The 15,087-nt window shown below is 40.9% G+C and overlaps 1 protein-coding gene across 1 annotated transcript in view; it reads right to left on the reverse strand.

Annotated features, from left to right (window-relative positions):
- The window catches only part of FAM102B (family with sequence similarity 102 member B), a 58,249-nt gene that overhangs the window by 9,390 nt on the left and 33,772 nt on the right, over window positions 1-15,087 (reverse strand). Inside the window, exons 4-10 of the mRNA XM_016159799.2 lie at window positions 14,916-15,032; window positions 11,301-11,347; window positions 4,682-4,785; window positions 1,811-1,906; window positions 1,484-1,673; window positions 1,257-1,384; window positions 404-473 (exon numbers count right to left, since the gene is read on the reverse strand). Of these exons, the coding sequence (XP_016015285.1) occupies window positions 404-473; window positions 1,257-1,384; window positions 1,484-1,673; window positions 1,811-1,906; window positions 4,682-4,785; window positions 11,301-11,347; window positions 14,916-15,032 (752 nt within the window). The remainder of the gene's footprint in view (window positions 1-403; window positions 474-1,256; window positions 1,385-1,483; window positions 1,674-1,810; window positions 1,907-4,681; window positions 4,786-11,300; window positions 11,348-14,915; window positions 15,033-15,087) is intronic.

Below are 15,087 nucleotides of genomic sequence, written 5' to 3' on the forward strand. Positions count from 1 at the left end.
GGAGGGTTGACACCAGCGCACGCTGCTCAGGGGCCGCGTGATGGTTCACGACAGACAAGATCACTGGCGAGATGCCACTTACCTTGCCCTTTCCGAAATATCAGACTAAGAACTCTTTTCTAAAATACCGCATCCTGCCCAATGTTCTACTGGTCCTCTACTAATGCATTCTAAAAATACATTTAAGAAAATCAACAAAAAAACATAATTTCAAACATACTCAGAACAAGAAAAACGAAGAGCTACATGAAGAGCTGCAATTCTTCCATGGAACTACTAAGATTTGTGTTTTCTAGACTCAGTCTAATACAAACTTTCTAACCTTCATCTTCCCCTCAGGAGCATTTAAAAGAAAAGGTCAATCTATTCTTTATCTTAATAAGATACTATTGGGATCACATACCTATTTGGAAGATGATGACTCCCAAAGGTTGTACTTCCCCCAGGACCCACAAATAACCGCAGTCCTTCTTCTGTAATGCACATTTAAAATATTTGTTGTAGGTACGATTATTAGATTATTGCCAAATAATACGCACATTGTAATAAATTCACATTTTACATTTTAGTTTCATTAAATAAAAACTTCAAAAACTACATACATGTTTTAAACAGGCAGTTTAAAAGATGTCCAACAGTTATTTCTCATCAACTTTACTAAAACTATTTTTCTTAAAACTGAGTAAAAAAGACAGCTCTTCCTACAAATTTCCACCAGTACAGTTTAATTATTTCTCTTTACAACCAGTTATACAACGAAACCAAGTCTATTGTTAACTGCTCTCTACTCACACCAATATGAATAATTATACCTTTCAAATTGGTGGTATTTAAAATGTTCAGTTTCAGTGAAAATGCTAAGGAAACGAAAGATTCTCTTATTCACTATTATTTCAAGATCATCGCCCAATCTTCCAAATTACAATAGTGACTTGAAATACTAATGGCTAGCTAGGACAAAGCAGATGCAGACACTATCTCACGGTTTATAAACAGGGCAGACACTGACACAAAGTTAAAAAACATAATAAAAGCTTTGTTTAAAAGTGATATTTTTAAAGTTGATTCTTTTCCAAATTAGAATCCATTCTTAAAAATAAGCAAGCTGCCGAGTTATCCTCAGACTTGTAGGGGCATGTGATTGATTTCACAAATGTGCAAGTGCCAGGATCATGAGCCGCGTCACTGCTGAGCCCTGGGCCACACGAACCTGGATTCCATATAAACCTGCATGCACTGAATGGTCAGACACACACCTTCGGCGCTGGAATCCAGGCTGAAGTCTTGACTTTGTAATATTTTCTCCACAACGTCATCTGCATCCACTCTGGTGTCATCAACCCGCTTCAGCTGAGATTCTACAGAATCTTGTTTCACTGGGCATCTTGGAAAATAATTAAAATATTTTTCCTCCTTTTCATTATGCTATAAAAAAAAAAAAGTTTTTTTCCCTTTCCCATTTACATGGAGACCAAAAGGATACCTGTTGAGTGTTTCTGAAACTGTCTCTTCTTTATCAGCTGTAACAAGATTTGGTTCGGATACTTTTTGCTCAGTTTCATCACATGGCTCTAGAATGCTTTCGATTCCTGTTGATGTACTTCCCACTGAGGTATTTCTCCTGTGGCAGAGCTCAGAGAAACTAGATGACCGGGAGTGGCAGGAACTATACCCTGTCAGAGAAAATCACTTTGGATATAATACTAATATCAAACACACTGCAATCAAACATTCTCCCACACCTTAGCAAATTCAAGTCCTTGTAAGGAAATAAATGTCCGAGGAATTCAACTTCACTTTTAGACTCTACCTGACACTTTTGACTGCTGGCTTGCATAGCTTGATGTTCTAGAATGTCCACAGGCACCAAGTTCATCTGGAACAGAGGCACTCTTTGCTGAAAGATCTGTGATGTGGCATAACATATCGTTAATATTATGGCCAACAAGTCAATGACCAATTTGTATACAACCTGCCTATTTTCTAAACTGCCAAATTCATTATCAAGAAAAATAAGTTACAAAGTGAAAGAGATCAATTTATTATTATTTTTAAAGCCTACAGCACCTGGTATTCCAAGGTGGTCTCCCATCCAAGTACTAACCAGGCCTGACGCTGCTTAGCTTTTGAGATCAGATGAGATTGGCTATGTTCAGGATGGCCATAGATGAAAGAGATCCATGTACACAAATGTATTGAAAGGAAATAAAAAAACTTAAATACTTAGTTTACTGAAGAACTATAGTGTTTTTCATAAGATTTAACAGCACTCTACCTTAAATAAAACTATTTCAGTTTTTATTGTCTGGTATTTCTAATAAAAATTAGTCAGGTATATTCTTATAAATTCTCACAAAACTGTCAGGTTTTTGAGGAAATATTGCTCTCAAAAATCTATCATAGTAGCCAACTAAAGAGTACTTTGTTACTTAATTAAACTTTGGTATTGCTAGTGTTAGGCTATAATTAGGGCAAATGTTTGTGGTTTAAGTAAACCCGGCATGGAATGTAGCACCGAGAATAAAGTTTTTAAAAAACTGATTATGGTATTCAATTTCAAAGTAAATGTTTATAAAAGCAGCATCAGAGTCAAATGTTTATAAAAGCAGCATCAGAGTCAATTCTAGTAGTTCCTTGATCATGAGTACATTCCAGATGACCATTATGTATTTCCCACATAATTCCCCCACAGAATGCAGAACTGTGACCATTTTCATCAGGGTGAAATATTTGGAAACTAAAAGTATTTTCCACTTAGAGGCAAAGGAAACCAGTTGAGTAACACAGCAATGATGGGAGCAGTTCTGTAACTGACATTGAACGCTGTTGGACCAATAAATGGTGCCAAACGAGTAAGCCTCTAGAGTGACCTGGGCCTCCTGCGAAGGGTTCTCATTTCTGGACAGACTGTAAGCTATGATTCAAAGCAGCGTGCCTACTCCTGCTCTATAGTGGTCATAATCCCAAAGGTTAGCGACAATGAGATCTGAACTCGAAGAGCTAGTTCATATTGAGAATTATACAGGACTAACCCTTTACTCTCATGGTTGACTCAGGTCTTAATTCACCCATTTATTTATTGGTTTACAAAATTTATTTATTCAATAAATATTTATTGAGAACTTATTAAGTCAGGTGCCCAGTATTGTATATAAGGGGTACTCAATAAGACAAAATATATGCTCAGAGGTTAGAAGTAGAAGCAGTTACAATTCAGTGTGGCAAGTTTTAAAATATGTACAAACACCAAAAAGAAGCTAGTAAGAGCTTCAGAGGACTAGTGCACTGAACACGACGTGCTAACGGTGCAAAGGCCTCACACAGGAGGTAAACTCCAGGTCTGTCACGATGCCTGGGAATTCCTCAGCCTGACAAGGTAGGGAAAGGCATTGGGAACAGCATGCTTGTTTGTAGAAAAGCAAATGGTTTGGTAAAGTTGGCACATAGGATAGTGCTGTAGGTGACCGAAGGGAAGAGATGAGCGGGCGCTGATGAAGGACCTTCTACGAGCTGAAAGAAGGAAAGGATTCCATGGCTTTCAGTGAGCGCGTGACATGACCAGACCTACATTTTGGGAAGATCACCTTGGCACCAGGATAAATGGGGTGAAGGAATGAAGGTTTTCACAATAATCCAGGTGAGAGTGAGAGACGTTTAGCGGGCACAATGACAGGACGCAATTACTAAGTAGCAGTGTGTCAGGAGCACTGAGATAGAAAACACAGGAGAAGAGCTAGGAAGCCTCGTGATGGCATGTGGAACAGACACCTGAGGGCAGCCGTTCACTGCTCATTAAATTTCTATTGTGTCCCTGGTGTCATGCGGGAGGTGCAGAGACAAATAAGACCTGGTCATGACAGACCAGCTGAGGAGAAAGCCAGGCGGCTGGATTTCAGTGTGATGGGCGGCGTGCAGTGGAGCTTTCTGAATGGCGCCTGGGAGCGTGCGCCTGGAGTTCAGGAGGCAGGTGTGCCGGCAACACAGGTGTGTAACTGAGAGCACTGAACTCACAGGGACAGGGTCGCATTCACATTCACGTGACTGCGACGTCCGGGCGCACGGATGACACTGAGCAGGGAGCCCGAGCGAAGGGGACTAAACCCTGTGGAACATCATTATTTGAGAGGAAGGTGAAGGAAGGGGAAGCCAGACTGCGTGTATGCTTAGGAATAACGGGCAGCGCACGCTTCTGGAAGTCTGGCTATAAAGAGTGTGAGAAAGAGGGAGGCGAAAGGGGAGCAAGAGCCAGCGGAAGAGCAGTAGGCAGAGGAGGGTGTGGGGCTAACTCGTGAGTTTTGTGTGTGTGTTTTTTTCCTTTCAGTAAGAGAAAGAATTCAGAATCTTTAAATACTGAAGAGAACCAGCTAATTGGAGACGGTCAAGTGCACGAAGGATGCACTGACCCTAGCCCTGCAGTGCCCTGTTCTGTCTGCCGGGAGCAGAAGCTCACGGTGGTGGTGAGGGGCGGGGCTTAGACAAAATGAAACATCGACTTAACCAAAACCGCATACTTAAAACTCTGCTGATACTCACTGGCCCACTATAGTGTCATATACCCACAGAAATTATTTATTTATTTTTAGAATTTTGAATCTGGAAGGAAACTATGGGACTCTCTTAGGACATCAAATAGCACTGTTTCTCACAAATTAGAAAACCAGTAAACTATACACATCTATACCTGCTATTCCAAGATGGATTTTGAGAGTCTCTCCACCTTTTCTATCTTCTTCCAGAGATTCAGATTCACCAGCGATTGGTATAGACATTGATGTGGAAGGAGGCCTGTAAATAAACATTTCTAAGGATCACAACTTGGTTTATGGGTAAATCTGAAAGTTTGAGATACTGTTAGAGGTAGGTTGCGTAGTCAGTACACAGCCTTAGTAAGGTGCCTGTAATGTTACCTCTTTGAGAATGAAAGTAATAAAAATCAACAAATAATGTATTAGTATCCTGAAAACGTGAATGAAATTCATGAGGGGGGAAGGTTTTTTTTATACAACAAAACATGTGAGAGCAGAAAGGGAGGCTGGAAGAGAGCGGGACTCTGCCAGTGTGTTCCCAGCACCGTCGGGGGTGGGTGCTTCCCCTGTCCACAACGCAGCACACCAGGCAGGGAGCCACCTGTGAGGTGGGGGAAGTGGCTCCAAGCCCTTCTGTATCTGACCCTAGAGAGGAAATCTCGTACCTCCTGCCTCAGGGCTTAAGCGCTCTTGTTGGCTCCACTAATTTCCTAAATAGCATCTGTGGTTTTCTCCTCCACCTTCTCTGTAAACAGTCCACCTGCCCCCAGGAGAGCTGACAAAGAGCCCCAGTTGTTTAGATTTGCTTTTTGGCCTGGATTCTCTGGAAGTAGGTGATGGATATATTTTCACTGGCTATTTCAAGGCTCCTATCTCCACATAGAAGCTGTGAAAAAAGGGAGGGGCGAGTTTGGTTTCTGACAGGAATTTGTTTAAAAATAAAACAACCCTAACCTCTTGAGGTTGATCTTCCAGGGGAAAACCACATTTTCCTAGAGGCTATTTCTTGGTGATCTGAAATAAAATACGAAGGTGGTTGAAGGAATCATGGAGCTAATGTAGGTCCTTGAGGACCGACATTTAAGACTGCCATTAAACTTATTTTATCTGTAGATTATTCATGTCCCAGGATCTCCTAATTTTTAAAATTCAATGTCTTATGGAGAAATTTTCAAATATTTGTCCTGTAAGTAAATCAAAGTCAGTAGAGCTCCAACTAAACTTATCTTCTCTTCCCAAATGTTTTCTTCTCGCATTCTTTATCTTTGCGACTGCCATCACAATCCATGAGTCACCAAAAGTAGAGCCCTAGACATTGCCTGTGTCTCCTATTAATATTTCTCCATATGCAATCAACTCTAAATTTCACAGATTCTCTCATATTTTTCTTATTCATTGTCTTTTCTCCACCTCCACTAATTAGTTTGGTCTTTGTACCTTTTCCTGTATGACTAACTACAAGAATCTCTTAGCTAGTCTGCCTAACTTCAAATGAAACATGGTACAAACAAAATCAATTTTACCATAGGCTAACTGGTAAGAATTAAATTGCTACGAGATCTCGTCAGTGTTATAATGAAACGATGTTATTTGAGGACCTGCTGGAATATAAAACAGCTTGGTCGAAAAAAAAAACCTACCCTGCATTCAATTTCTATAAGAAAAACTAACATGTAAAAGAAATACACTTACAAAGAATGGAGTCTCCAGTCACAGTCGATCCCTGGTGCTGGCTCGTGGCCGCCTGTCTGAATTCTTATCTTTCACTGCCAGTCCCTTTGGTTTTCCTTTGACAGATGCCTGAGTACGGCGTCCCCATCCCGCCGCCCCAGACCCGGTCTCCGACCCTGCAGAGCTCCCTGCCAGGCTCCCTCTGGCTCCACTCTTTCCTGTCCAGCCTGACTTCATGGCCACAACACGTTAGCAATACTTTCAGCTTGGCAGCCCTTGTTCTGCAGTCTCAAAAACTTGAAGAACCATAAAACTTGATAATTTTAGCCATCTGCGCTAACTGCTCAAATACTGGGGCAACTAAGCATTATGGAGAAAGTTCGACAACCACGGGGACTGTTTTTAAGGCAAATTTAGAATCTAAAATCTTAGCTGGGCCTTGGCATGTCTCCTAAGTCTACCTAGACAACTCAGTTGTGTTGAAGCGTCTATCACATGCTAGCTTTTATTCTACTGCCCCTTTTGTTCTGAAAATGTTTTTATATCTCTTATCAGAAATGGTTTAATATAGCTCAATTACAGAAAAGAGTCGGGATTATTTTACTTTAATTTCACAGTAATGTTAAGAGTATATGAAAAATGAGCCCCTCAAATGACAATTCTGTCTATGTGGTGGACTGTAAATACACTGTACCCCACAACAACGGCATGAATTTGTGCAGGCCGTTATCTCTTTCTGGAACGTCTCCTCTGCTTAGTAATTGCCTATTCATCCTTTAAAACTTAGCTCAGTGTCACCCCCTCAGTGAAGACTTTCCTGGCTTTCAAGGGAAAGTTGGGTGTCTGTTTCCCACGTAAACTGCGAATCCTTCAGAGCAGCAGCTGGTCTTATTCATTTTGGTAAATGTTAGCACATGACAGGCAATCAAGGCACGAGTACTGAGTGAATGAGTGAATCCTGGTACCCAGGACAAATCAGTTCTTTAACCTCTGAGTCTCGATGTCCTTACTTTAAAATATGGATAATACGTCACAGAGTTGTTTAAGATTCAAACTGGGAGACAGTACTATTCGTTAAATCACGCTGACGCATGGCAACACCCTTCCTGGAGGAATATGGGTGCTGCAGAGCCCGAGCTGTCAGGGGGCCACACCAACCCTACGCCTGCTTTATCACCAGATGGCCCAATGCCAGCACAGTATGTAATCTTTCTCTCAAAAGGCCCTTTTTCTTCATCAGCAGTAGTGGTTGCCTTTCTTCTTAGGGTTAGTTTTACTCTTTTACAACAGTTGGTGGATATTTGATGAGATGAGTAGTAAAGAACTACAGAAAGGAGTTTAGGGCAGGTGGTGAGAGGCTGACTTACCAGCTGCCTTCTTCATAAATATTGGCCTTAAAGTACAAAATTTGTTTCAGAAAACCAAAACCATACAACCTATGTCACAGATATTTTGTTCATAAAGTATCAAAACTAGAATTTAATCTGAGAATGCTAAGTAAGAATTGGCTTCACTCTTTTTAGTTTCTCTAGTAAATATTTAAAAACTTTATATCATGAAAAATTTAAAGACAGACAAAAGCAAATAGAATGAACCTCTCCAGCAGTTATTTAAATAAGTCTTACAGACAAATACACAGTTGAGTCACTCGATTACTCTGTGCCTTAGTTTCCTCGTCTGTAAAATGAGAACTTGGATTATACTGACGCTTTTTAAACTGGCTTCGTGAAGCTCCCTCGAGGACTTTCAGAGGTAATAGGTACTAGACCTTTTTGCCTCCCAAGAGAAAAATGTTATATTCTGGGATTCATAATACATTTGAGAAAAAAATTTTGTGGCTAGATGTTCTGGACAAAAAATAATCACTAAACTAGACAACTTCCAATATTCTCTTCAGCTCTAAAAGTACTGTGATTTTACATATTTGATATATATTGAAATATAACTTGATAACAATAATTAACTTTTTACATCAGTTCAAAAATTTTCCTATCTGACCATACTCAGTATGGACAAGTGTGTGGATGTGTGAGAGCTGCCCCTGTCCACAGACAGTTGCATAATTTCAGATAGTCAAAGAAAAGAGAAAAATAGTAGGGGTTTGATTCTCCTGAGAAAAACCTATATGTATCTTGGGATGAGGGAAGGACTATTGATTCTAATAAGTTATAGAAGTTTTTCTCTATAAATAGAAACTCTAGATTGTCAGAATCGTATTTGAGGAGATAACGTAGAACATAAGGTGATCTATTTTTGAGCTTTTCAATATATGCATTTCAGAAGTAGAGAGAGAAAATGGCAGAACAAGGACCAGTAAAGGACAACACATAAAAAATTCATGAGAAGAAATGATAAATTCGTTTTCTTCTATTAAGTTTTGCTGCTCATTTTCTCATTTCACCCTAAACTGATTCCATTAGAAAAATATAGTGTCACCTAAGAAATCAAAAATAGTACAGCAAAAATTATTTAGTCCCAAGAAAGTAGGAAATAAAGGTGCCAGGAAATTATGGTTTGAGAGAAGATAGCATAGGAAGGCTAAGTTAGAAGAAAATGCATAGTTTTAATTAATGGTTGATTTATACTAAAATACATATCTTCATCTTGACAAAACAGAACATAAGTGGAGACTATATAGATGTTGCTATTAAAACTACGAAGTTGGTGCATAGGGAAGTAATGTTTACTTTTCTAAACATATCTTTCTCGGATATTTAGATAACATCTAATTAACTCCCACGTTTAATTACTGTCTTCACGACTGCTGACAGGCCGTCTTGCTGCTTTCTTCCATTCAGCTCCCTCGCCCACTCTCGGAGCAGGCGTTCACACATCTTTTCCTCCCTCCTCAAACCGCCGCCTCCATCTTTCCTATCTTCACTCTTCAGTGATCACCTCGTTTCCTATTTCACTAAGAAACCAGGAACAATTTTAAAATATCTTATGCATGCTTCCACTTCTCATATATGTGCATCTGTAGCCATACTCTCTGCCTTTTTCCCTCTCAACAATCCAAGGACACTGTTGTAGCAATCATCCTTTTTCTGCGCCACATTTCTCCCTGCCTGTTAGACTGTTCGTCTATGAATACGGCAGTCCCCTCTGGTCTGCAGGGGACACATTCCAAGACCCCTGGTGGAGGCCTGGAACCCTGTGGATAGTATTGAAGCCTGTATATACTATGTCTTTTCTAATATATACATACCTGTGATAGTTTAATTTAGATTAGGTACAGTAAGAAATTAACAACGATAACTAATAAAAATAGAACAATTATAACAATAAAATCAGTTACTTGAATCAAGCACGGTGATATGACAGTGGATCTGATAACCAAGATGGCTTCTGAGTGCCTAATGGGCGGGGAGTGTATGCAGTGTGGATATGCTGGACAAAGGGATGATTCATATCCGAGGAGGAGCAGAGAGGGATGGAGTGAGATTCCATCACGCTACTCAGATTGCTGAGCAATTTAAAACTTATCAATTGTTTGTTCCTGGAATTTTCCATTTACTATTTTTGGACCATGGTTGACAGCAGATAACTAAAATTGTGGAAAGAGAACTGTGGGTAAGGTGGGGACCACTGTACTCACTGTCTCTAATTTTTCTCCTCCAAAACCCTCCTTAACCCACTCGAACGAGGCTATGGTCTAAGAGCATCCCACCGAAGTGTTTGTCAAAGTCGCCGACAATGTCTACACTGCAAGACCCAAAGGTCACTCCTTAGTCCTCACTTTCTGTGACCTACTTCCCTAGTGTGTGACGCGGGCCATTACTCCCTCCTTTTTGAAACCTGTTCTTTGCTTGGTTTTCAGGGGTGATCTCCTTTGGTTCCTTCCTCCTACCTCACTGGTTGCTCAGCCTCTAACATGCTGGAGTGTCCTACACCTCAGTCTGTGGTCTTTTAAGAAAATTTATACTTACTCCTTCTAGGTCATTTAATCAAATCTCATGGCTTTAAATAGTATCTGTGTACTGATGATGTCATGATTTACAGATCTGTATCTCCAACCTGGGCTCCCACTGAACCCTGCAGTGACGGATCTAAGTGCCTACGTGATATGCACAGCTGGATGTTACACAGGGATCTCAAACTTAACGCGTCCCACACCCAGGCTCCCAACCTGTTCCTCCTGTAGGCTCTCTCATTTTGATACATGGAAAAACCATTCTTGTAGTTACTCAGGCCCAAAATCTTGGATGACTATAATAGCTGCCTAACTCATCTACCATTTCTGCCCTTGCCCACTTTGCTGCTCCCACAAATTATCTGTTCCCTACATAGCAGCCATTAAGTCAGATTTTACTCCTTTGCTCTAAACCTTTTTTATCTCACTCAGATTATAAGTGGCCTATGAGACTATTATTATAATGGCCTACAAAACTATCAGCTGGTCTCATCTCCTATGACCTTCCCCGCTCATTCACTCTGTTCCACACATACTGGTTTCCTGGCAGTTACTTGAATGTGCCAACACACTCATCCCCCAGGGTACCAGGGGAGCCAACGGTCCTTGTTACCTCTTTCCCCCAATATCGGTGTGGCCTGCTTCCCACCTCCCTCGGCTCTCTCCTCCAACACCATCCTCTCCAGGGAGGACTCCCCTGAGCACTCCACATGAAACAGCAGCACTTCTCCCGCCACGGCCCTCCTGCCTTGTTTCGTTTTTCTCCAAAGCACTTACTGCCATCTTTATATTATATATTTACTTGTTCGTTTTTGTTGTTTGTTTTCAAACATAAGCTCCAAGATGTCAGGGGCTGTATCTGTTTTTTTTCCCTGCTATTTCTGTAGTATCTAGAATAGGGCCTAGTACACGATATTTTGTGTACTTAATAGGTATTTATTAAGGAAAATTTGTCCACAGAGGTCAAATTAAATATTTTAATTTGTATAATTTCACCCAAACTTGAAGATGATAAAAGACTGATAGCTTATAACTCAGGGTGTGGAGCGCCCGCTGGGCAGCAGGTGGTAATGAAGGGCCAGTCGCCCAGCAGAGGAGTTGCTCCCTCCCGGTATTAGCCCATAAACACTACAAAATATGAATGTGAAAATTTAAACAAAGAAACCACTATTACACTTTCAGCAGCAACTTACGTTTTAAAACAGGGGTCGCCAGACATCAGCTGCATACTGATCAAAACCTAAATGTAAGAGAAAAAAATCGTGAAAATGAAAGCTCTCTCAAGAGGAGAAGCCATAATCTACTAATCCACACAGCCTCCAGAGCACCTAGTCCAGTACTTCCTATTTAGAAAGCATTAAATTAAATGACTGCTGAATTGGATTCTATCCAATATTAAATTGCTGTGTTACGCAGACAGATTAAAAATCATCATTAACATCCGAAATTCTGCAACTGCAAGAATCGGAGTGGAGAAGATGGAAACAGAGTGCGAGCTTCGGCAGCAGCGGTCCTGATGGGGGGAGTTTATGCCTCTCCTCCCAGTGGTGCTAAGAGTTTGGAAGGTTGCACTCCAACTCGCCGTGCAGTCTCTTTAAGGGGTGCCTGCTGATAGCCTGTAGAGTAGAATGCTTCTCGCCTTTGCTCCAGCTTTAGATCAGAATTTCAAGCTTTGCTAATATTTTCTGAAATACTGCTGTTTGCTAGTTGCTTAGCGTCTTTTAAGAATCAGCGAGAGGACCCAATTATGTTCTTATGGGAACAGTGATGATAACGGCAGCAACAACACGAGCAACTGTCACGATGTGAGAACTTATTAAGTGCCAGGCATAAGCTAAGTGTTTTATATGGATTATTTCATTTACTCTCCAAAACTCCTATAAGAATTGATACTTTCATTTTAAGCTCAGGAGACTAAGTGACATTTCCAAGATCAAGGAGCTAGTAAAGAGCAGAGCTAAAATCTGAAGCTAGGACTACATAATACTAAAACTCATAATCTTAATGAAGAATTAATTCTGCCTCTTTTCCACTAATGGCTGACGTGTATTCTTCCACCTCCTCATTCTATTCTTATCTCTTCATTCCAGTGCCTCTCCTGCTCTTCTCTTTCTCTTTAAGTGCTAAATGTATCAAACGCTAGACCAATCCCTGTGGTGCTGGTTTTCTCATGGCCTCTTTCACAGAACTCTACAGTCTGGTTTCCAACTCCATCGGGACAGCACTCTTGAATATCTTGAACATTTCTGGAGGGAGTTGGAGACAGCACATACAACTCTCAAAGAATTGTGCAGGGAAGCAGAAAAGAGAACTGGGACAGTGGCTGGAGGAGACGAGAAGCTGCCAGAGCTAATGAGGACGGTTCGTTAAAAGGAGAGATGATTAGGAGAAGGGATCATCCAAGGGACAAAACTCTAGATAGACAAGCTTTGGAGTCTAGAACCTAAGAGGAAGGACTGACTTCTGGCAGGAAGAGGAGCAGTTCATTCATTGCAACTGGAGGCAAAAAGGATCATAGAGCTGGAGAGATAGGAAGACTTGTAAATTCTGTGATGCAAAAATGAGGGAATTAGAATTTAATGGCTTCTATTTTCTAAATAAGGGATAAAGCAAGACCATTAGCTGAGGGCAAGAATGGCAGGTGGAGACATGAGGAGAAAGAAGGAATGAAACAGAACAGCTAGGAAGCTGGGAAAGGAAGCTCACCGAGGAAGTAGAGTGTGACTGTTTGATGGCAGTAGGCCAGGCTGCAGTGATGCCAGCTAGACCCGGTCGTGTGAGTTTTGGCAGCAATGTCTGACAGCTAGGATGTGGACCTGGGGAGGATACTCGAGTCTGACTAGGGTTGGGAATTACTCAGGAACAGCAATGGAGGGAGACAGAGGTAAAGAAGTATTTTTAAGGTTATGACGATCATGGAATCTAAGCTGGTTAAAGAGGAAAGTAAAAGCAAGCAGAGGCTGAAAGAGAGTGAGAAAGTGGTGAGGGTAGCTAAGTGAGTAGTTGATCAATGTAAGAGATGTGGAAATGTAAGAAACAGTAATAGGAGGGAGAAATGCTTTAAATTGAGATTTTCGAGATGGTAAAGTTTCTAGTGGCAAGAAAGTCGAGTGTGACCATAGGAGTAGGAATTGAGACGAAGAAAAGGAAAAAGTGGCTGGAGAAATGTAGTTTAAGGAACTGAGAGGCCTAGGCACATATAAGATTAGCTAAAGGAAGAGAAAATATAGAGAAGACAGTCCAGAAATATACATCACTCACACAGATGGTAAAGCCACCAAAAATGATGACAGATGGGATGAAGAAAAAAACTGTGAGCTAGGAGCTCAGTCATCAATGAGTAGGCGAGAGAAGGTAATTAAGTGGCTAGAAGACAGAGATCAGAAGGGAGAGAGGGACTGCTGAATGGCGTGTGACCTACTCTGTTAAGTATGGTTTTTATAGGACAAAGTAGGAGAAGTGGTGTGAAAGGATCAGGGGGGAGCCAGAAGGAGACTACACCACGAGCTGGCCGGAAGGATGTGGGGGTCTAAAATGTAAAGGTAATTTCGATTTCCAATAAAAACACCATAACGCAGAGAAGGATTATCTATATATTTACATAAGAAACATAAAGAAACTGAATTCAGTGGCTTGTTCAGGATCAGTCTAAGATTAGCTGTCTCTTTTGAGCCTGATGCTTAGACAGCATGAGAACAGGAAAAGACCACTGACCAGGCAGCAGAAGGCACGCATTCTGGTCTCGGCGTGGCCGCTCACTACTTCAGAGAGGCACTTACCCTCTGAGTCTCAGCTTCTTCGTCTACAAAATAAAGACAATCTATGCACATCTATCCAACCCTGTCTATTTCACGGAGGTATATGCAAATGCTTTGTGTACAGAGATCACCATAAAACCAGAAGGTCAACATGATGTGCACAGAAGTTTACATCATGTTATTTTTTTCTAACTTCCTCCCTATCTTCTGTCACCATCTTCCTCTCCTCCCCAACTGCATTCCTCCTTTCTTTACAGCTGCTAAATTTGTGCAAGGAATGGAGTGACTATCATAAGCACTCCACGCATTTTCACATCTTTAGAGCTAAATATTTACTAAAAATAAAGTTAGAAACTGTAGGTATAGGGCAATTCTTTGCTCCACTAACTCTGATCATCCAGTTTTTATTCAGGATTATTTTTCTTTCTTATCACTAGATAACTTACCATCATGGGGTAATCTAACTAAAATATAGCAAAGACACATTATGTGATCCATTGAGTTTTACTAGATGCAAAATGCTTTACAAATATTTCTTCGACTGGTCTCATTTCATGTTCCCACCAACTCCCTGAAGCGTATACTCTGTCTGCGGCCATCGGAACATGTGGCTCCTGATGGCACTGAGGGAGGACACCCTGAGTGCCACCTAACACTTCGCTAGCCACAAGAGAACTCAGTGGCTGCTATGTGGCCACTGCAGCTGCTTTAGAAAAGATCTTCTGGGAGCTATACAGATTTTAAGGTATTCATTCATCATGCTCCTTCCTCCCAATGAGCCCTAATGCCATAGGAGTTGTGTGCATTGTTCCTTGGGTGGGCACAGCACCAGAGAGAAACACTTCGTGATCATGAAGGTGAACACTTGTCATTTTTCACTGCATTAGTGATTTGGGTTGCTTTTTTTCCTCCTAGGTGATGAGTATTTCAGTGGTGTGGTCAGCTTATGATCTCAGTATGGATTCTCATCTTGTCCTTGACAGTATATACCTATGTTTATTTAAAGACAGAATTTCACTCGTTGACATATAAATCTTGAAACGTGCTTACTTTAAGAATGGAATTATCCTGTCTTGTATTTTTGGTATCATAGCCTTCCAGTAAACAGCGACGAGTGGTATTTCCTGATCCGGCAAACTCTGCCAGGTTTAGATCTGCGAAGCCCAGCTATGAAAAGAAAAAGAATTATATTAATAGAATATCTACTAGGCTTCTATCATAT

The sequence above is a fragment of the Rousettus aegyptiacus genome, unplaced genomic scaffold (assembly GCF_014176215.1).
Source record: "Rousettus aegyptiacus isolate mRouAeg1 unplaced genomic scaffold, mRouAeg1.p scaffold_m13_p_17, whole genome shotgun sequence".
Lineage (NCBI taxonomy): Eukaryota > Metazoa > Chordata > Mammalia > Chiroptera > Pteropodidae > Rousettus > Rousettus aegyptiacus.